The 23,898-nt window shown below is 39.9% G+C and overlaps 1 protein-coding gene across 1 annotated transcript in view; it reads left to right on the forward strand.

Annotated features, from left to right (window-relative positions):
* Positions 1-23,898, forward strand: part of KIF26A (kinesin family member 26A) — a gene marked incomplete at its 5' end in the record, with an annotated part of 96,995 nt that overhangs the window by 12,465 nt on the left and 60,632 nt on the right. Inside the window, one exon of the mRNA XM_042869554.1 lies at positions 17,840-18,340. Within this exon, the coding sequence (XP_042725488.1) occupies positions 17,840-18,340 (501 nt within the window). The remainder of the gene's footprint in view (positions 1-17,839; positions 18,341-23,898) is intronic.

The raw sequence follows: 23,898 nt of genomic DNA on the forward strand, positions 1-23,898 counted from the left end.
TCTCATTAAGCATTAGGGTACAGAAGCAGCTTATCCACATCTAAAGGATTGAGCTGAAAATGTCTCTGATTACTCAACAACAACAAAAGTAGATGTGCTGAGTGAAAAAGCTGTCTCTTTCTATGCTTTGACAAGATCCTTTTAAGTCTGTGTAAGAGCAAAGAGTTAAGGTAATCCTGATTTTTTACAAAGGAGTTACCCAGGAGTCTTGTAGCTCAGCTGAATACAATGCAGGAGTGTCACCAATGTGAGATTAGAATAAGCTTCATTATCTTCAAAGAATGTTTACTTAAGGGCTTGGAAGCTCTGTTTGTAGGTAGAGGTAGGAAATATCCTCAGGCAGAGAGGAGCTGATAGCATTAAAGTGAACAGTAGTGTTTTTCCTGCATCCTTGCCTCATGCCTGCTTCTCCCAGCCTGCTTGGCTGCCTGCCTGTGCTCTCATGTGCACTGCTAGTATGGAGGTCTTCAAGAGATTGCCAGTAGTTTTGGATGTTCAGCACTGAACCCAAGCAATATCTTTGCAGCTTCTGGATTACTTCTTTCTGCATCCTAGCATCTCTGGCCCTTTACAGGGCCACATATAATTGGCCAGTCTTTAGCCTGGCTTGTTGGTTTTTGTTTGTTTGTTTGCCTGTAACATTCTTCCAAATTTCTGTTAATTTTTAGGATACTTGTGCTTGCAGGGTGCCTTCTGAAAGCACATCCCTGAGTATTTTGTACATTTGTCTGAGGAATGACGGGGCAGAAGGGAGCTGGGTGTGCTGCTTCTCAGCATGGGGCTCGCGATGGCAGGTCCCATGGTGTGATGGATGTAGGATATGTCACAGTGTGTCACTGGCTCTGCCAGGAGCTATATGAAGGAGTCATGGTGATAAACATCTCTTTCCAAAACCCTGATGTGGTAATGAGCTCAGGAAACAATTTCTACAAATATTTGGGCGATATTACTTGTATTTTTCTTATAAACGTACATCCAGAAGTTTTCTTTAAAATATTGGTCAGAAATATTTTAAAATCTTAGAGCTTTGGATGTTCCAGCTGTCACTCGTAATTGTATGGAAGACAAGACATGGTTGGTTTAGGTTTCTGGAGGCCATTTGTGCAGCACTTGGATCTTTTCTGTCTTTACATCTTCGGAGTTCTTTCTGATGGCAGTGAAGTTACTTCTAATCTCCAGTACAAAAAAAAAGACTGCATTAAATTTGATTTGGAACCCACTGGGATACGTAAACATGTCCCACATGTAAATGTTTAGCTCCTCCATTTTTGTCATGAGAACTTTACTGTAAAACTGGTCTTTAAAGCAAATTTATGCCTCCTTGGCTTTATTTTGAAGACAAAGCAGAGATGCAGTGTTCTAGGCAGATATATTTTTGTTCCCAGCTGTTTTGAATGTTCATTTCATGTTAAGTCTTTGTTCAAATGAGTTCTATGTCATTAATGACTCTGGAATAAGTAGGTATGCAGAGCTGGAGGAAATCCTGTTTTATATGTTCCTATTCTAGGAGAGCCTCAGAAAGGCTAACAATAATGCTGCGTGGTGAGGTAATGGGTAAACATAGTAAGAAATAAAAACGTGCTTACTCCTTGCTGAGGCAGAAAAATAGCTTATAAAGCATAATGTTGTCTTTGATACATGTAGATAATCTGACCTGCTGCAGTCTGTGGATTAAGATGTGAGCTGCAGCCACTGAAACAGCTTCTTATGAAGAACCCGTCCCTCTGGTTGTAAAGGAGGTGTCAGCAAATGAGAATTAAAAACAAGTGGGAGCCCAGTCATAACCCAGGGAAGGCGCTTTAGAGGCTTGCTTTCAGCGGTCAGTTGATTTCTGTTGGTGGTGGAGGGCTACATGGTGCTGCTCAGCACTATGTGTTCTCATGAGTCCAGTGCAGGCCGTCAGTTCCAGTGATGGGTGGGTGATACACAACTAGGCTCTGGTGGTGCTCCGGTTTGTAGCTTTTTGTGTTCCTTTCAGGAAGCTATGGGAAAGGGAAAATGAGGGCATCCCTCAGCTTTTCCTTCCTTTTGCCGAATGAGGTTTAGTAGGAGAAATATGTTTTCATTAAGCTTTTTCATAGGAGGGTGAATTTCTTCATCAGATTTTCAAGGAAGTCAAAGCTGCATTTAAAGCTTTTGATCTTGGTCAGTATGTAGAAAAACAGAGATTCGGTAGCAATTTTGGGAAACATCTTTTAAAATTTTTTATTCTTAAAACATAAAATTGTGGGTTTTTTTTTTTTTTTTTTTTTTTCTCTCCTTGAGTCAGATTCTGTAGCAGCATGAATACAGTGAAACATCCTGCCTCCAGCCTGTCGGCACTGTGTGTGCTATGGACTTCCCGAGGGGCTAGGGCAAGTCAACTAGCGTTACAGTCCTAGATGCACTTACCCATTTAGCATATGCATTTTTCTCAGCATGCCATTATGGGCTGGTGACTTGCTGCATGTATACCAGGTCTCTCCAGCTGGTGCTCCTTATATATGCATCATTTTTTATGTGCATTACTCTGGTGCATACACTTCAGCTATAGCACTGATCTCTCTGCACCTTTATATTTTTTGAATGAGACTGCAGTGATTGCCTTTTCTTTGAGTAAGTAGGCAGAGTCGTACTTGTGGCATATTTTAAGACCACTTGGAAGATGTAAGCTTATTTAAGCACTTGTGATTCATCACTCTTTGCTTTATTTGATTTCTTAAATGTTAGCCACTGTGAACAGTCTTTACGATTTGCCCCTTTTATTTGGGATCCATCAGCTGAAGAGAAGGCAGCTGGTGTGCTGAAAGTAATGCCCTTTAAGAATTTGGGGTGCGATTTTTTTTTTTTTTTTTTTTTTTTTTAATCTGAGAAAAAACTCAGTGATAGTTACCCTTGGCATCTGCTTTTTTTGTTTGTTTGTTTTCTCTCCTAAAGTTGCCATCTTGCTTGTTGGTATAATGGTGATAATGCTGCAGTGTGTTAACCTGTGCAGTGCCTTCCAGGCAGTGAGAGATAATTGAGGAATGAAGAAAGTCTGTGTGTGAACTGCACTTGGCTGACTTAGGCTGATAGTGCTGGACACAGTCCCGACTGCTTTCTTGAAAGTGCATCTGATGCAGCTGTGTGTGAGATCCTTTTGGGGCATGTGCCTTCCCCATTGGTGCATGGGCTACGTTCAGTGCTTTCTGCTGTCCTATGCTTTTGGAAAGGGTATCTTACCAGGAAACTTTGTCCCAGGTGGAGGGAGCTTCTCCCTGATGATGAGAGGAAGCTAGGCCACCTGCATTTATCACCTGTAGAGGAGCAAGCAATTATTGATCCTTTATGGGAATGGTGGTTCTGGGTAGAGTATTTACAGTAAGAGAGCGGAGGAGCAAATATGCATTGGGCATTGCAAGCTTGTAAGTACCTGGTAGAAAGCGTGTAGGAGAGGCTGCTCTGTAATGTGTGCTGGAAGCATCTCCCTCCCCCATACCCAAATAAATGCATTTCTGGCTTCAAGACGTGGGAGGGAGAGAAGCTATCCACGAACACTGCTTTCCAGAAACACTTGAGATCAGAGTCTGAGCGTGTATCACCTCTCGTGTATCTTGCTTGTTTCAGGTTATGTTATGGTGGCAGTCTTGATCATTATCTCATATTAATTTTCTAGAGCATGATGTATGTGGATACACCTACTGCACTCAGATTTCATTGCAAGATTAGAGATATGTTTAGGAAATTAGTAATGAGAGAAAAAACGCGTAATTAAAAATTATATCAGTTTGGAAGCTCATCCATCTTCAGCCAGCTTGCTGGAACAGAAAGGAGTCTTACACAATGCTTAGCGGTGGGAAAACACATTTGGCTTTCTGCATTTTAAACAGGAAGGAACTATTTAAACGACAGACTTACAATAGTAATCAGGGCATTAACTTGGGAACGTTGCATTCATGTTGTGGCTGCGTGATGCTGAGGGAACTCAGATTGTATAAAGTTCAGAAGGATCTCATCTTTCTTCTTTTCTCTTAATGATACCTACAGACAATTGTTTTGTCTGATTTGAACCCTTTATGAAATAACTGGTCTTTGGAATGAAAACAGGATTCATATTTGACGCAGTCAGATTTACATATGCTGAATGTTGCCCATAATGTTATGATGCTACACAGTTAGCAATTTATTGTTTCCTGAGATACAGTTTTATGTGAAATGTCTTGAATTCAGAGCCTGCAACAGAATTTTAGCTCTTCATCCCCAGTGACCATTATAAATTTGCCATATGCCTAAAAATGTTCTCAGCACAACTGTGATTGTTCAGACTGTGAATTTCCTTTCATTTTATGATGGAATCCTTAGTTCAGAATAAAATTACTCTTCTTCAGCACTAGGAAAAGCACCATTTGGTTATATATGGTTCATTACAAAATGTGATAACTTTTAAACATTGCAAGCAGTGCACTTGCTTTATTTGAGTTCTTTATGCCATTTTTCATGAGCAGTTAACAGTAACATGTTGTCATTTTTTGTCCTATTATGTCTGTAAACTTGGTTATCTTTCTCTTTGGTCCAACTTACATAAAACTGAAGCAGATGTAGCAGCCATAACCGGGTGCACGTTGGAATATTTTGCAAAGTTTTAAATGCTGCAGGGACATTTCCTAGTCGTTTCCTAGTTAATGGATTTATTTATTAATTGGTTCTATCTGTTGTGCCTTACCTTGCGTTTAGTATTTTTGCACTGAATCTGGCTTTTTTTTTTTTTTTTTTAATTAAAATAACCTTGTAGAGGGACATGCTTCTTTACCATCTGAAGTGTAGTCTGCAAAACTGCTGACTGGTTTGTCATGCAGAGCTCTGTGTAACTTGTGATTTTGGTAAACTCATTAAACATTTTAGAATTGCAAGTTTGACACAAGGGGGTTAGATCCAGCTGGGCCTCCAAATGTGAACAGTGTGTAAATATTTATCTTTGTTGCCTCTGTAAGCATTCTGGTGTAAAGCCAAGGACAGAGGCTGGTGACAGACAAGATAGCTCTGCCTTCAGCTCCAGAGTCAGAGCAGAACATTTTTGGATGTCTGCTGATGGTGGCTGTTAGGTGTCTGACTGTTAGAGACAATGGCTGCTATTAGCTGGGAGGACAATGGGCAAGAAGGATTTGGCAAAAAAGACTCAGGGAGGGAAGACAAGCAGCTCCCAGCAGTGCTTGTAGTGAGGAGCTGTTAGTTTGATGACCAAGGGGACCTCGTGGAGCTGAAGGTCAGCAGCTGTGATGGAGAGGGGTGGCAGCTTCCCAGTGATCCCTGTAATGCTCTTCTGTGGAGCATTAGCCTTCCTGGAGAGACACAGCAGGCAGCACGGTCTCTGTTAGCAGCCACTGTGGGGGCTGCAATGCAGTGCATGGAATAAGGAGGTGTGGATGTGTTCTGAGAATGCCTCTTACCGCCCACAAGTGTCTGCATGGCAGGAAGAGGAGACCCTTGGTTCTTATGCCTGTGCAGCATTGCAGATTTGGACCCAGGCCAGGCTCTGGAGCCAGGACTGGATCTTTTATGAGCACTATTACATGTCGATGGAATAAAGAGAGAGAAATTCTTTTTCCAGGAATTAAATAATTACTTCCTTGATGAAAGGACCCAACATCTGGCTCTCGTGCTTCATGTATTTTGTCATGTGGATGTAACTGTTTGCTTTGTTTCTAGCAATAGTGTTAACTTATTAATGTATGAAGCTGTTTGCAGGTCAGTGGAAAACTGCATATAAATCTCAATTACATGTAGTTGATTGTCTTTAACTCTTTATAAAATATAATTAGTGCCCAGTAATCATACTGTGGTGCTGTTGCTGTGATTATGCTGGTAGTTAGTGTGCAGTGCAATTCCGGTTTTATAGACTGGAGCTAAAGCTAATGTTAGCTTGATTAAAATTAAGGGTAAATATCAGCCTGTGTTGTTGACCAGCTAATCTTCTCACCTTTCTGTGGGCAGTTTCATTGCCTCCTGCAGTTCTGAGATGTGGCTGCCTGCTCCTGAGTGGATTCAGATTTAAAAGCTGGGATTTTTAATACGCGGTGCCTCACATTGAAGTGGAGCCACTTTCGGTAACAGTGTCCAATATGGAGGGGAAGAAGTGGATTGCAGCAGGGTCTTCAAGGACAGTGACTTGGCACAGCTCTAGTGCCTAGAGATGTTTTGATCCTATTGTAATGAATAACTGCTGGTTCCTGTTGTTGTTTCTGTTTTGATTGAGAGCCCAGCCGGTGTATGGTGGAGATAGGATGTTAGGGCAGGGAAAGGAAGTAACTGTCAAAAGTGCATCTCCCTTAGGAAAGCAAGAATGTGGAGGTATGGTACAGTTGGGGTTTAAATAGCACTTATTTTTCCTTGATTCTTCATGCACTGACTGTATGCAGTTTTCCACATACTGGGTAATGGAAAGTTGGTCCCAGAGGAAGTTACTTTGTAAATAAAGTTTGGGATTATAAAATCAATCACTGTTGGGTCACTAATTGGTGTGGAAGGTAGGAATTTCCTATACAGTATGATAAGTTCATTGGCTTTTTGGCAGGGTGTGCACAGCGAGCCGTTAGCCGACGATATTCTTTCCTGGTTCTGTTGTTAACTCAGGAAAAGCATCAGGTCATTTGTGGCTACACCCAGACTGCCGGTTTGTTTCAGAGGAGTAAGGAGGAGGGGGAAGTTTGACGTCATGTAGAATCTGCATGTGTTTTATGAAGTTTGTTTTCATCTATCTGTGGCATAATGGTGAATCTTGGCAGCCAGATAGTAATTGTGGAGATTGATTGCTCTCAGCGTTAAGCATCTCACATCTCTGAGTTTATGTCAACACAAGCCTTCTTCCAGCAGCAGCATCTGGCTCATTGGCAAGATCTGTGGACAGTTGTTCTGATTGCTCTGGAGAAGCCTCTTCTTGTCATGTGGATGCTGCCTTGGCTGTGCTGCTTTGTTATTCTAGCTGGTCCCATTTTCATTTTATTTATTTTTTGGCTTACCTCTGATTCCTGATGAATTGCTCCTGAGACTGCGTTCTTGAACAAATCTTGCCTAACATCTTCGTGCAGGGACTTCCATGAGAAGCTGATGTAAATTTATTTCACTGAGTGTTTGCTGATTGAAACTGGAGCAGTAACATCCCAATCTGTGCCTTCTGAGCTGGTTTTCCCTGTGAATCACAGCATCAGCCTTGTGAAGTAAAACACGCATTTTTAAGCATATCCTGCATAATGGATTGCTCTGAGACTAGAGCTGCAGGGGTAAATCAAAGGTTACCAGTACGCAGCCACTGTTTGGGATGGTGCTGTCTCACAAACTGGGAGTCCTGGAGTCAACCACAAGGATTTCTCAAGTTGATCATATGGAATAAAGATCCTGGCCTCACTGATATAAGCTAGCACAACAGCAAAGAACAGCGTGTGTCAGCTTGGGATTTACATCACCTCAAGTGCTGTTGCTGTCTGCTTGATTGTATATTTTATTCATAGCACTTCAAAAATACGATTTGTTCAGAAGCACTGTGGCTTTGAAAGACCTGTGGATCGAAGTAAAAGTGAATGTTTCTTAAATGCCTAAAGTCCCAATTTTCATTAAATAGGCCTGTTGGGGTCATTGCATCTCGTGGCTGAAATTAGCAAGGCTCTGATGTGTAGGAGACCAGAAGAGATGGTTATCTTCAATGGCCTCAAGCTCTAAGGATCTGTAGGACTGTTTTGGCACTGTCCACAATTAGAGTTGTTTGACTAGCTGTCAGATTTTATAAGGATGTTGGCAAGGCATGATTACACACATTTTTCTGGTTTTAAATGTGTATTTACATCTGTAATAATAATAATAAATCACCGTGGGTAACATGTATGGTGTTTTTCCAGTGATTTGCTTCAGGTTTGATACAGAGCTATCTGTTGCCACAAAACTTCATTTTCAAACAAAGGGGGGATCTTTGCACATTAATTTAACTCTTCTCCCAGCAACTCCATGCATTTCATGGATGCTTTATGATAAATGGAGAAGTGGGTTGATGAAAGTCTTCACTGTTGATTGGAAGTTAGGAATGGGGATGCATGAACTTAGAGGGAAATACTGACTTTGTATTCAGTATGAATGTTACTGTGGCTATTCATAGGGCCTAGGTCTTGCTTTGGGGCTGTAATTTCTCTTCTATAGTTCTTGTACTTGGCCTTTTCCAACAGGTGATGAGAAAGCTTGTCTTTCAAGGTCTCAGAACAGAAATTAAACTAAAAACATCCTCTTATATAGTACTAACAACTGAATGGAAGTATAAATGTATCCTGTGATGTTAAGCATTGTCTAGGCTTGTGGAATTTCTATAGAAGTGACATTAGATACCATAAATGTTTAAGAGCTCTGTAAGTGTGACTGGTAGGGTGAGCTACAGCCTTTCATCTCTTTCTTGCTGGTTTTAATAGGATCTGGCTTGAAGGGTGTTGAAAGTTGTTGCCAGGTGTCTGATTGCTTCTGTGTCTCAGGAGATAAGTTTTTTTTTTTTTTTTTTTTTTTTTTTTTTGGTGAGGAGCTTGAAAGAGTTTGTAGAGGTCTACATCTATGCGTGTTATAGCTTGCTCTGCCCACGTATTTACTATGTTTATATCCTGTGTTGTAACAGAGCTTATAAACCATACCAACGTGGTTTTCAAGATGCCCTGAGCACAGGCAGAGTGTGGTTTTTTTTTTTTGTTTTTTTTTTTTGGTCTGCCTGTGGACATGGCTGTTGTTGATCTGTGTTTGCAGTAAAGAGACCTTGGACAAAGGGTGTTAGTCCTCTTTGATTTCACATTATATGGATGGAAAGAGGTTGTACAATGTGCAGGTTTTGCAGGACTTCCCAGCCTTACTGCCATAAGGATTACAGGTGGACATTAATCACAGCACTGTTTTCCTGCTCACATCATTTGCTGGCTGACAGGGGAGAGCAGTTTAAAAAAGTCAATTTCTCACTTGTCATTTAGGTTGCCAGGAAAATGTACAGTGCCTTTCAGTGGTCCTGTTAGGTGTTTTAAGGTACAAGGCTGGATATGTGCTTGTTCACGGTTACAGTATAGCCACTGTAAGTCTTATATTAGAAAATAAGTTGTTCTGTGGACAAAAATTATCTGATAATGTTTTGGTAAGAAGTGCTGGAGAACAGTAGGATCAACAAAATGAGCAACAGTGTCTTACTACTATCCATTTTACTGCATTATTTTACATAGTGTCTTGGTGTGACACTGCTACAGGCTCATGTTCGAAAATGTTGTGTTAAGTGCTGAACTTGTCATCTAAATAAACTATTGAAATGGGAGAACCATGTAAATACAGCATAGCTGTGGAACACACTAGTTAAGCAGAATGGAATCGGTTACTTCTGTGCATTAGCCTCTTAACTGAAACCAAACAAGAAACACGAATCGTGGTTCTCTCCAAGTCCACAGATGTGGGAGGCACCAGGGTGCTGCTTTCCAGCAGACCTGATGGCAGGTTTGTGAACTTAGCTGCTGAAGTTCTTTGCTAAAAGGAGTATGAAATAAATGTGAAGCACCACCTACCTCCCCAGTCTATTCACCCCACAGCAGCTCTTCTACACATGCCACCAAATAAGTAAAGGAGCAAGAGCAGACTCATCAGAGCAGTTTGTGGCCTGGTTGAAGCTGAGGAATTGGAGGTACGCTTAGTTGCTGATTTTCTCTGCTTGGAAGCTCCTTTTCTTTTGTTTTTAAGTCTGAACCAGAGGAAAAATGGAAAATTCTAACGTACTACAAAGTTGCTTAAACTCAGATGTAAAGTCAATTTTTTTCAGCCAACAAGTCAGTTTTTGGCAAAACAATTTAACTGAAGCACTTTAATGAAGATAAAGAATAAGTGTAATCCACTTTATTTCTGGAGACAGACTGCACGATGTGCTAACTGTGCACTGTGTGCAGTAATTTGTAGCTTTCAGGAGGAATACACAGTGGGCAGCCCTTCCATTCTGTAAGCTAAATCGTTTCTTTATGGTCCTCAAGTATTCATTTACCAAACAAATAATTGATAAAATGAGCAAGTGAAAGAGATGCTAAGAGGGTGTGATCCAATGCCAAGCACTGGTTTTCATAGTTGATTTTAAATCTACATTATGCTAATGATGTTCATTTGGAAGATGTGTCCACTCCCTAACTTCTGCTGCTGAGCGTGCTTTTAATTGGGTTCAGATGGTTGGACTGCAACAGTTGTAGGGTTCGTACGCAGATGTCCTGAGTGCTCCAAGCATTTTTTTTTCTCTCTTCAGTTTTTCAAAGCCAGGGTTGTGGCCACTGAGGCTGGAGTCCAGGCGTTCCTAAACCCCCCACTGAAGGTTTGCCTGATGCAAATGGGCACGCTTCTCCTGAGATAAATGTCGTTACAATCATTTAAATGTGCTGAAGCTCTCATCTAGAGCGTTCTCCTCTCCCAGTCCATTGGGCTGTGTGGGCTGGGTTGCTGGTCTCTGGCCAGCTCACTGGAGAAGTCTGTATCACAAGGCTTGCCCTTGTGATCTGATTCTGAAAATACGAGCTGTTGCCTGAATAAATGAGATAGTGCAAACAGTGCCTTTTGTTTTGAGTAAAATGATACCAAAGGATCACGTTTCTGAGGCATTCTGACAACAGGGCATGTTTCCTTTGTGGTGAGTGCTGCTCGGATTTTCAGAGGTCCTGGAATTCAGAGGTACTGTATGATTGGAGTGGCCTGATTGAACTCAAACCACATGTAGGGTAGATAGTGGCAAAGGACATCAGTTTCCAGAATGGTCATTCTAACATTTTTCATAAACATGTAGTTTTGCTCTTCGTTTTTCCTTTTAAAGAGAAAAGAAGTTTTGACTTTTTACATAAGCAGCTTACCCTTCAGTTTCAACAAATGAAATATGATGGAAAAACTATGATTATTTTTTTAAGCTCTTAAATATTCTCTAAATGTGTTTCTGTGAAAGTAATAGTGAAAACAGAGATGTTTTAAGGACACCAAAGTGCAGCGTGGTGATGGGATGTGCAACTATTTCCTCAAACACTTGGTGCTGTGCAAAATGACAATAATGAAGGTTTAAAAAAAAAAAGTAAAGGGGAAAGAAGAACACAATGGATGTTAGAATACAGTGTTATCATGTGAACAAAACCAGTTCTGAATTTGCATTGTGAAGTTACAGTAAGCCACAGACCCGAGAGGGAAAATTAAAGGATTACTTAAAACCAACAATAAACATGCAAATTAAAACACATCATTTTTAAATGAAGTCATAGACTGTTAAAAATAAGCACAAAATTACATACTGGTTCGAATGTGTAGTTTATAGAATGTGTGGAATGTTAAAATTGAATCAAATTAAGAAAAACATTTTCCAAAGGCAAGTAAAATATCTGTTTAATTAGATTGTAAAGAAAGGAGATTAAAAGTAATATTTTGTAATACGGTAATTACTATTTTTCAGAAGTAGTCAGGTTTCTGTGCGTTGATCTAAATTTAAGTATGATAGCAGATCTCTTTGGGATCTTTTGTTTTGTGTGTGTCGCTAATTGTTTTAAATCATGAGTGCTACCTTTATTTTGTTTCCTTTGCACTGAACGCAATGCATGGCTGTTTGCTCCCATACTCTACTGGCTCACAAACACACAAATCTCAGAGATCAGCTCACACTCTCTGGTTCTGGGAGGTTAAAAGCCAAATCATTGCAGGGAACTGCACAGAAGATAACAGGAAAGGCCCCTGAAACCATTGGGAGCTGGGTTGAGGTGCTGATGGGAGTCTGAGATGTAAATAAACCAGATTGCTCTCATTTCCTCTTTCCACTGTATTATGCATTCCAATAGCACTATTCATCTTTATGACAGACACCTATTGCTTTAACTTTACTGCGGGCCACTGAAGTACATTAAAGTGGGCAGGAAATGGAAATAAATAGAGTTCAGTGGAGGCTTCAGAATAACTAAACACGCTGCAGCCATTTTTAGTGTGGGGTCATGTGTTTTTTTAGCACTTTGTAGCATATTGCCTGACCTTTGTTATGAAGATGTTTGAAAGAGATGCAGTATACTTATAAAGTAAGAAATAAAACGTGCTCTGATACATGTATTTTCCCCCAAACTCTTTGGGTTGCCAAAGATGAAAATAAATTGGGTTGAGACTCAGCTGGTCAGAGTCAATAGTGGATATGTCTGCGTGCTCTGCCTCAGGTTGGAGTTAGAAGCAAAATAATGGGACTGGAGATTGGAAGAAGTCTTGGTGACGGACAGCATAGGGCAAGGACCGCAATCCATTCACTTAAATTAATCTGCTTAAAGGTAGTGAGGCATTCAGGTAGAGAGATGAAATGGAATTTGGCCTTAAAATACATCTGTTTCTTAATTCATGCGCGTTTTGCTTTGGAAACGTTGATTGCTGTCCTGCTTAGTTCAGAGGGCTAGCTGCTTCCACAGACAGCTAAGTTACACTGCAAGTTCCACATCCCCCTGGAAGAAGGGATTTGCTGTGAATTCCCATCTTGCAAAAGCTTTGTGTGTTTATTTTTCCTTGATTGTTTACACTCTGATAAAACATAGGTCAGTAACCAAATGATCTTGCAGTGTGGCTTACTTGAAGAATTAGAGCTTGTATTTTCAGTCCCTTGAGATAATTAGCCATGTGGAAACTTTTTAAAAACAAAAAGCTATTAGCATGTTTTTTAGTTTGATTACATTGAGTGGTATCTGTAGCATGTTCTTTTTTCCTTCCTTTTTTTTTTTTTCTTTCTATCAATGATTATACAGTGGATAGCAAGCCTCAACCTTCAACGTATTTGTCAATATAGAGCATGTTAGTGGATATTCCACAATGTCATGTAAGATAAAAACTAATTTGTAAGCAGCATAGCAGAAATTGGCAAAGACAATTAAGACAAAAAATCATTATCATTGATCCATTTGCACTGGGAAAGCGCATTTCATTCTCCCAAAGCATCTTTTAAAAATGTGGTTTGCCTTGTCTGTGTTTAAGGATGTTTTTCAGTGTACCATTCAATGCTTCTTTATTTTCTTGATTATCTTTTTATCAAGATTTCATTTAATTCTGAATACTGCTGCAGGTAAACTTGCATTGCAGAAACTAGCAGCAGGCAGAATTACAGGTAATTACAGAGAGTGGTTGTTGGCAATTTGACTTTTCATCATTTGTTCGTCATCGTTTGTTCGCACTCTCTGGATAGTTCCTCACTGCAAGGATTAGGTTACAGATGGGTGGGTATTATTTCAGTGACTTCTTAAGTGAGAATCCAGATGCTTTTCTACATCCTCTCCTATTGCTTAGTTTGGGAGTTGGAAGTCAGTGGCTGCAGGTAAGATTTAAAGTCTATATACTTGTTTCTCTTTTGCAAAGCTTTCTATCACTCTTTGTTGGCAAAATTTAAATGCAGTCTTTAAGTACTTTGGAATTTACTGATAAATTGCAGATTACAGTAAAATTTCAAGAGAATTTGAGTTTTTGTTTTTAAGTGCATGTCACTCAGGCTTCAAAGAGCTGAGCTCCAGCAAGGTCATTTGATGTTGCATGCTTTTGAAAATCTGCATATTATTTTTGTGCCTAAGCTGTAGTGGATTATCAGTCTTTTTCCATGTCTTTGGCCACATCACAGTTGCTTTGAGTATGTCTGTAGTTTCAAGGATTGTGGTCTCAGGCTGTAGTAATTTACAGTTGTGAGATGCTGACCTTTCTTTGTGCCCCACATGCTTTGGTGTTAGTTGCATTGCTGGAAGCCTGCTTGGTGTGTGATGGATTTCACAGGGAGGAACTGCAGCAGTTAAGTTTCACATCAGAGAGGGTTGTGTGAATTAAAATTACTGTTTTTATTTTTCCTTCTGTTACAAATTACTGCATGTGCTTTCAGATCTGAGTGTGTTTTCTGTACTCACTCTCTACATTCAGAGACAAAGCCTGAAGGCAAACTCCAGGCTAAATGCAACAGTATTGAACTATGTGGGTATTTTCTATTATTTCTAGCTTGAACACAGTCCTGATTTTCTATGTTTATTGTCTTGGTTCAGCTAGGAAGCACTTTCAAACCAGGTGTGCATGCTCATCCTTGGGGCAAGTTGCACATGTATGATTAAGACTCCCAGGAGCTTGTAAGGTCACTTGTGTCTGTAACAGCCACTTGCTGGAAAACACAGACAAATTCAGGTGTTTCAGAAAACTTTTGCTCACACAGATATGTCTAATTATCACACTGGGGGCTTGCTGGGCTCCCGAGTGCAGTGATCTGTAGCAGAACCATTTATTTTGTTCATCTAGCAGTCTGGAGCATTTGGAACTCTAAATTTGTAAGCAGAAGTTAACAGGGTGAGTCAATTTTGTAGCGCAGCAGACAGAAGTGGATTTGGAGCACTGTTTGGGTGGGTTTGTAGATTGTGTGCTTGAGTATTGTGTCAGTACCCCCAGCTTGCACGCCTGCTTTGTCTGTTCCCCTCCCTCCCGTCAGAGCTGTGATGAGGATGACTTTAACTGCTCCCCATCTGTGCCTGTAACACATTTGGTCACTCTGCTTTATTTTCTTCCTCTGTAAAACATGAGAAGGCAACTTCCACCCAGACTCGTTAGGTCGCATGCTGCTGAAACAGGGGCTCCCCAGGTCCAGGCGTTGTCACCAGTAGTAAAACCTCTTTATTGGGACTGACTTAACTTTTAAGTTCCGCTTAATGTTTTTAACAGTAACTTGCATTTCCTCTGCCCTTCACGCCCAATCATTAGCCAGGTGTTTTTGTCACAGGGAGTGGAAAAATAAAAGTAATCTAAGCTCACAGCTGGGCCCTCTGAGAGGGAGCTGGAGGAGGGAGGGATGACTACCAACATCAGTAGGGAAAGGGCCTGGCAGTTGGAAATGAGATGGCCTTTTATAGAAACTGGAAGGTGTCTTTTTTTTTTTCTGCCATAAAGTGTGCTTATATAGTTTGTTTTCAGGTTGAACATTAGGAAAAATTTCTTCTGAGGAAGAGGCATTGGCACAGGCTGCCCAAGGTGGAGTCAGCATCCCTGGAGGTGTTCAAGAAATGGGGAGATGTGGCACTGACTGACATGGTCAGTGTGCAATATTAATGTTAGACGGACAGTTGGACTAGATGATTTTAGAGGGTGTTTTCCAGCCTTAATGATTCTATGATTCTGTGTTTTGTATAATCTAAATAGATCTATTTCCTCCCCTTTTTAATATGCCATCCACTTAGTTTCCTTGTAACTGCAGTACTGCCTGACTCTGCTCTGCCTTGCGTTGTGAACTCTGTTTATGGAGCTGGAACTGGGGGCTCATTAATTTTCTTTACATCAAAAGAAAGTTGTTTCTTTCAAATGAGAAGCCTGCTTCACCGAGTGATTTGCTTTAATTGCTTATTTGAAACTTTTGACATTTGATAGCAATGTAAGCGTTGCCAGATGAGGCCCAGGTCAGCAGGAGACACAGGTGCTTCACAGGGTCCTCAAGATTGGAAAAGGCCTCCAAGATCATCTAGACCAACCTACCACCAATTTCCCCACTAAACCATGTCCCTTAGTACAACATCTAAATGTTTCGTGACTCAACCACCTCCCTGGGCATCCAATCCCTGCATCTGATCTCTCTTTTGGGAAAGAAACTTTTCCTAATATCCAACCTGAACCTCCCCTAATTGGGGCCATTCCTTCTAGTTCTATCGCTAGTTAGAGCTTCCTTGAGTGCCAGGCCACGACCTGGTGGCATGGAACTGAGCAGCGGTGTTTTTGGGGGGCTGTGCAATCAGTGCTGGGTTGTTGACTGCGAGAGTGTGCTCAGAGGGCTCTCATTTGGAGGGGTTTCTGCAAAGTGTGGGCTGTTTGTTTTTCTTGTGAGGCGTAAGGCATGGTCTTTGGCTCGCCTGAAGCATAACGGTGCCTGCAGGGCTGTGTTGTGATAACTTCCAGTCTAACCAACTGCACCTTTCTGCCAAAGTGCCACAGGCTCAGAAAAAAAGTTTCTGAAATATATATATATATATTATATATATAATATATAAATATATATTACAATATATAAGTATATATATATATATAATATATATATATACCTAATATTTGTTAATTTAGTGGTTTTGACTTCTGGGAGACTTGAAGGGAAAGAATTTTCTTGCTCAGGAGGGTAGACAAATGGAGCAACTTCAAAAGCGTTTTAAGCCTCAATAAAGAGAAAAGAGGCAAAGATGAAATACTGTCTTTGACTTGAGTTTGTAAATTCACTCGCTTGTGTGAATACAATGTATTGTTCAGTCAACAGCAGGAGTGGCTTCCCTTAGCCTGAGAGGTATTTTTTCCAGTAAATAAACAATAATTTAAATTACTGTGGAAAAAGTAACTTTTGTTAATGGTTTTTGGCTGTGGAGCGATGTGATGCTATACACAATGGTTTATATTAACACAATGCTGCATTTTATGAGATAGATCAAAAACTACTGCAGGAGCAATCCGGCAGCTAAAAACAAGCTAGGTTCCCTGCTGCTGGTGGAGAAGTTGGGCAGTGTTTGAGGATTTTATAAATTCAGAGCAAAGGGAAATGGCACAGTTGAAAGAGAATAATGAGCAAAGCCAAAGTACCAGTCCCTAGACTTAAGAGTTTTATTGATGTGTGTTGTAATTAAAACCAGAATGAGTTAGTTTTCTAATAGGGCATTCATTTCCTAGAGAGCAATTGCAATTTGGCATCAAGTAATACGATTTTAAAAGGAGTACTGATTTAGGGATACCCCAGCGTATGCAGGGTAGCTGATGTACTAGCTTTGCATGCCCTCATTATGAACAAGCAAATTAAATATTTTCACTTAAAATAATTATACAAATAAACCTTTGGCTGTGATTTCATTAAAATTTTAATTGTTTAGAGAGCTGAAGGAGAGTGTGTGAAGTTGGGTCAGTTTTACTGCACGGCATTCATCTTGATAGCAGATTTACAGCAGGGCTGGATTTAATCTCCTGGCTGATCTTTACAGTAGCATGCTGGGGATGGGAAGGCATTGGTGTGTTTCAGGAGATAGGTAACTCTGTCTCTGAACTGGAAACACAGAACAGGATTTTAAGATTTCTGGGCAGCCTTAAAATGAGCTAGCAAGGTGGAGGAGGGGAGCAAAGGAGGTGTTGCTTTTAAATCAGCTTCTTAGTGTGCACATTGTCGCACCTTCACACATGGCTGTAGTTTCAAATCTATTTCTCATCAAAGCAAGGGTAGTGTAAGGGAATATTGCTACCATCTGGGTTGCGAAGATGAGAAATAACAGGCCTATCTAGCAGAGGAGCCAGTTTTTGAGCACTACCATGTAAGCTGTTTTTATGCTACTTAGGTAGTCATTTCTGAGGCTGAGGACAGCAAAATGTTTACCAAGTCATGCACTATTTTTTTTTAATAATCTGAAATTTTATTTTCCTGGTTTAAAGGTGGTGGTGGTATGCCTTTGAAATGCATTGCAATACCTGTAGGGTCAGCATCTCAACTAACGTTGCTTCTGAGCATGAAAAACACAAGCACGTTGGATGTCTCCAAAGGAGAATTAATTAGAAAAATGAGTAGATCAAGTGCACCACAGCTCTATTGTTTAATTTGATGAAAATTCTCATGCTGGGTCTCATACAAATGAAGTCACTTACGGTTTATTAGTCAGCTATGACCTGAAAGTCTTTTGGGGTATTCAGGAAAAAAAACAAACAAAGAAACAAACAAAAAAACAACAACAACAAAAAAAAAACAAAACAACAAAAAAAAAACCCTGGTAAATACCAGTAGAGATTTAAAGTGTTTCCATGGGTGGAACTTTGTCTTTTTCTGTGTTTTGACTCAATGTGTTTTTTTTTTTTTTTTTCTTTTTCTGCTTCCTCCCTCCTTCTCTAGGACCCACGATTATCAGCTTTAATTTTTGACAAGCTTCAAGTGCCTGACTATTTACAGAAAAACAGGAATGAAGGAGAGAGCAGATGCGAAACTTGTGCCACTCACTTGAACCAGCTGAAACAGGAAGCCATCCAGATGATGCACACCCTCAACCAAGCCAGCTACTCAGAAATGCCCGACCTCCCACCCGGTGCCACAGCAGTGACCAGCATGGTACCCAGGGTGGTCACAGTCTCTTCCCAGCGGGACCTGCCGCTGATTACTGGGCAGGTGGGCAGGCAAACTGGAAAATCACCAAATCTCTTCTCTGGGACAGAGAGGAAGAAGGGACTTGGATGGTCTCAAGGCACAGGCAGTTTTCCAAACTCCAGCGTTCAAGTCACAGTAGCTCCCAGTGGTCTCAGCGGTGCACTGAGTTCAGTCACCATCCAAGCTCAGCAGTACCTCGAGGGCATGTGGAGTATCTCCAGGGTGAACAGCTTCCTGCCTCAGGCTTGTCTAGTAAGTCGTGATAACAGCAGATGCACAACTTTTGTTTATGTGTTTGTGGATAAAGGAAAAAATGTGAGATGTATGTGTATTTATGTTAGAGAGGATCAGCTAATGGTATTCTAAGCCATGTTTCAGGAACTGAGTAGCTTAAAACAAGCTTTGAACGATGTTCTGTCAGATATCACAAGGAATTTGCTTTCTTATCTCGGATGGTGACATCCTTTCCTCAGATGTTTTTTGTGACTATTGTAGCTTTGTGGATGCAGGTGGTGTTATTTGGCTGTCAAATACCTGGTGACCTCTTCAGAAAAACATAAAAGGCCAGGTTGGTTACATAAAAAATTTTGGGGGCTTCATGGGACCTGCATCAAAGATGAACTTGACCCTCAAGTTTAGTGCTGAACTTCTAAGGCTGTTCAATTCAACAGGTGATGTTGGTAGACTGCGATGGGGAGAATTAATCTTCAAGTTAAGTGTGTTGCAAAACAGCTTGCTGTGCAGGAGGATGTTCAGAAGGTAGCCTCTGTGCCACACTTCTGTAAATACTGCTGCACTTGGATTCTAAGCATTAAAGTTGGTTTTAAACCATTCCTGTATTTGATATATATTACAAGAACTCTTGTGAGAAAGGAAAGATCTTAATAGAAGTGCACATCACATTGACAACCACGTTCATTAAACATTTGTGATCATCTATGGAATGCGCTGAGTACAAAATGATACACAGACTGATTTTGACTAAGATATAAGCCATTTTCCCTTGATAGTGAACAGAAGTCATGCTTTTCACTTAGGTATTGCAACAGATCTTTGAAGACTAGGGACGCTGGTGCTAGACAGCTTTGTATGTAACATAATGCTCTACGTGCTGTTATATATGAACACTACCAAATATTACTTGGTAGCATCAGATGGTTCAGCTCCGAGATATCAGTGATAAACATTTTAAAGTGCCATTGTATAATGTTACTTTTACAGGAAGGCTGCTGTATTTCCTTCCAGAAGAGTCTTCAAAGACATGATTCCTCCTTCCCATACTTTTCTCTCACGTGGAAATCTGTGAATGCTTGCATGTACCAATGTTTTGAGAGGCCCCCATTTATATCTGGTGTATCTTTATTGATGTATTGATCTCTAATGATATTGCCTTTAGAAAAAGGGACAAAAAGCGTTCTGTTCAACTGTTATGAGGAACTGCTTCTGTGAGTCCTGTTCTCTAAAATGCTACTCTGTTCGGGATCGCTATGGCCAGTGTTAGGGCATGTGGCATTGTAGTATCCTTTTAATTCTGTGTATATCACAGAAATGTAGGAAAATGAGAAAGCTTTTGGCTTAAGAGGCTTACAGTCTGTGGAAGCACAAGTATTTCAATTTCTCTACTCATTTCTTTCCTGCCCTTTTCATGTTCTAAATAATTTACTAACTGCCAGCTCCAAATTTCTTTCTGTTTAACCATGCTCACTGATAGATGTGGTTTCCCCTAACCACTGCATTACCCTATGATAAAAGTGAGCTACCTCATTTAACCTCTGTGAAGTAAAACTGTGTAATGCAACAGATCTGAAGTGCAATCTAGAAATGTGCAAAAAAGCTCAATAGCCTGGAAAAGTGACCTTTAAATGAAAGGATAGACAGTGTTAGACTGAGTGCTGGAGGTTGCTTGGATGCGATCCAGTCATCTGCAAGAACAGTTTAGTTCTAGAAGCAGCTTTTGGAAAAAAGCTATCTTTTTTTCTTTTATTTTTGATTTAAGCCCAACTCTGTTCATCTCTGTCCACAATATCCTTTCTGTGTCTGAATTCTCCTATTGCCTTTTGTGTTATTAAGAGCCTTGTGTCTGATGAAGCTGTTTGGGTGGGAAAGATGGGAAAGTGCCTGCCATTGCTTTTCCCCATAGGTTGGATATAAGGTTGGGGGGATTTCAGGAACTGGCTGATCTAGAGCAGCATTCACTGCATAGCATTCTTTTCCAGTGCTTGTCTTACTTCATCCTGTGAATTTGTCATGTTTGAGATGTCACAAGTTCTACTGACTGTCAGTTGTCAACCTCCTTTCCCATTAGGAAGGTTTTCTTGTCTTTTGAAATAAATAAGCAAAAATCAATCTCCACTGCTGCATATTAAACCCATTATTGCAGTTGCCAGTTAGTGTAGCTGGAGAAGAATTTATTCTGTTTTTTTTCATAGGTTTTTCTTTTCTATTTGAAGTTTGTTATCATGTTTCCAATCTTCACCAGAAAATAAATCAGGCATTGAGCCTTTTCTTGTAATGTAATAATGTAGTAATGATTTCTAGACTTTTGATGACTCTTGTATCTCTCTCTAACTGACATCTTTTTGTCCCATGTCAGTCTAAATACCAGTGCTTTAGCAGGATATTGTCTTCTAGTTGAGGCATCATTGAAATGAAGAGTTGAGTGGATAGTTCAAGTTTAGGTTACCTCCTCAGTTTCACCAGAATGAAAGTCAGTGTTGCAGCTGTGGAGCAAACCTTCAAATATGGAGCCCATGTTAAGATGTGAGCTGGTCTGGTTAGAGGAATTCTAGAGCAAGGAAAACAAATGCAGTGAAAAGGATAGCACTGAATTATTTATTACTTGTAACATGACTGCATCTTGGAGCCCTCATGATACTGCATAAATGAAGAAGAAAAGACAGCTCCTGCCCTGAGGACTTCACGCTCTTACTTGTGATGTTATTTTGACTACTCTGCAAATGCCCCTGATTCACTTGGAACCTGCAGTTTTCCCTTTTCCCTCCAGCCCCCCTCCATGGAGGGTTTTTCTTGCAACAGTGCTGCACTCCTTGCTAGGAAACTGTTTTCTAAGTGCTTTACATCTCAGTGATATAACTCAGTGCCACACTTGAAGTGAGCTTAATTCATTTTCTAAAGACTGGATGACAGATGCAGATGAAGGCTGGGATTCATCTCAACTGTTTTCAACTGCCAGAAAGACAGGTGTTTATTCTAAGCTAATTACAGAGCCTTCCTTTATAGCAGTGGGAGAGTACCAGGCACCTCTAAGAAGTGCTTTGTTCCTCTCATGTTGGTTGTCTGTCCTGGCTCATCTTAGACATCTATCTTTGCTCACCTCAACTGTTGAAGATGTCTGTTGCTTTCTGCTGGAGCCAGAACCCAGGTGGGTGCCTTGAAAATGTTTAACTACACATGGCTGCCAAACTTTAGGAGACCTTGTATCTACAAACTGTTCTCCAGGTTCCATATATATATATTCTTTTACTTTTATTATTGTCAGTTTTAACAGTGGTAGTACTGCAATTGTCTGCAGAGATAAAAAGATTATTTGATTTCTGCTCTTCTCATCTCCTTCCCCAAACTTGCATGTATTACCTTGTAATGTCACTTACATTTATGAAAACACTTCTGAGCTGAATGTTTGGGGTCAGAAGTGCAGTACATCGTAAATTTTTAATAAATGTTTGGAGTTCAAGTGTGAAAATCCATTATATAGATTATAAATTTTTTTGAACATGAATGTATCTTCAAAGCATAGTGCAAGTGCTGCTCAAACTGAAATAATAACAGTGGTCTTCAGGTGCTGTGAAAAGGAACAGTAATTAAGGATCTGGAGGAGGGTCCAGGGAGGGGAGGATGAGGATTGCAATAAGAGTGCAAGAGGTGAAGATGTAATCAGTGGCTTTACCCAAGTGGCCTGTTGTGAAAAATTACACAAAATAATCACCAGTAGCAGTGATAAGTAGTTTGACCAGGCAGTGAACACTGTGGAGGGGAGGGAGCTGACATAACTCCATGTAAGACAGCTGATTTGCAGTGGATGACTGACAATTGTAATTAGTACATAGTTTTATATTGATGTTTTTAATTCTAAACATGACAAATGAATGCAAGGTTACTACTCAAATGAAAAAGCATGTAAGCAGTGCTTAGCATTGGTACCACACTGCTTAACATAGAGAAGGAAGGGGGGATTTAGTCTTCCTAGAACTGAGATCCTGCCTGAGATGGAGAAAATGATAACTACTAAAAATACATTGTACCCCGATTAGAAATGCCTGCATATATTACTTACTGTGGGAAAAAGAGGTTCAACTGCATGCTTTGAATTGACTGTTATTAGTATGCAGCATTATGTGCTGAATAAAAGTGGTAATGTTAGCCATGCAGTGTAAAAACATCACGGTGAAATAGAGCTTGTTTTGCAAATTGCTTTTTCTTTCATCTTATGCAAAATGAAATCTTTGCCACACTTCATTTCTAATTTGAATATTCATGAATGGAGCTGGTTATAAGGCAAAGTACTGCGACTTCATTGCATGTTTACTTGTATCTAACTTGCTTTAGAAATGTATTTAAGAAGAAACCTACTCGATTAGGAAACTAGGAAATCTGGAGAAGTGAATGATTTAAAAAGACTTTAAGGCATAGGTGTATAAAATTGTGAATTTATCAGTAGTCCAGTGTGTGTCCTTGAAAGTATTCACAAGTTCAAAGCTATATTTATGTCTAGATAGAGTGAGGTTCTTTAACTGTGGGGTTAAAAAGTGGGCATGGGTGTGAATGGGTGCATGTCTTCCTAAGTTGAAGAGTTCTGTTAATTTTTATTATTTGAAAAGATTCTGAAAGCTATTTTAGTCAGACTTTAAACTTTCCTGGAGTCCTTCGGATAAGAAGACGACATATTTCTAATGTGAACCAGATGGATTCGTTTGAGGGTTGCTCAGCCCTTGACTTTTCTGAAATCCTTTTCCTTTGTTTAAAGCAAAGATGACTTACATTTTGCTTAGAAGATGTAATAGAAACTGACTAAGGAAAACAGTATGATGAGAAGATTTACTTTTCAGCAGTTACTTTTTTACATTGATAAATGCCATACCAAATGGATTTTTAAAATCTTTCTTGATAGCTTTCTTGGTGACCTTTTATTAATACTGTGTGTGAAATTTATTTTGTAACGAAACAATTAAAATACAGTGCTTTGACCATAAATCTTGTCTATAAGACATTTGGATGACTTTGAGCTTTGGGATGTTTCTCAGACAAGATGGATAACAACTTGAATCTGCAGAAAGCAACAGCAAACCTCAGACTAGTAGTGGGGCTGAGATTGCATAGAGACTTTAATGTATTCTCTTTAACTTTAGAGGTGCTAAAGAGGTTCTTCAGAGGAGGTATGTCAAGGAACGAGAGGAGCAAAGAAAGCTAGAGTTGGTCACTTTTTTTTTTTACCAAGTCCGAACAATAAAAGGAAACCTTTTGATCCAAGTTACTAAAAGCTCTCTCATATTGACCTAAATTTACAGTTCCTGTGTGGAGGGAGATGTGAGAGGACAACACCATCAGCAATATCTTACATTCACTTACATTTAGAGTTGCAAGGTTGACCTTATCTCAGCAGCCAAGAAACTGCAAGTTAGAAATTTAGCATTATACACACACAAAACACACGGAAATGTGTTAATTAACACTCTTGATTGCTAAGGACTCTGTGGTCATTTTAATTTATTTATTTATTTATTTATTTATTTTTTTTTTTTTAGATTGTTCCCAGTATGGGATGCTGAAGGTAAAATAAGCTGACTTTTTAA

Source organism: Lagopus leucura, unplaced genomic scaffold (genome assembly GCF_019238085.1).
Source record: "Lagopus leucura isolate 7727_CA_CO unplaced genomic scaffold, USGS_WTPT01 Super-Scaffold_1, whole genome shotgun sequence".
Taxonomy (NCBI): domain Eukaryota; kingdom Metazoa; phylum Chordata; class Aves; order Galliformes; family Phasianidae; genus Lagopus; species Lagopus leucura.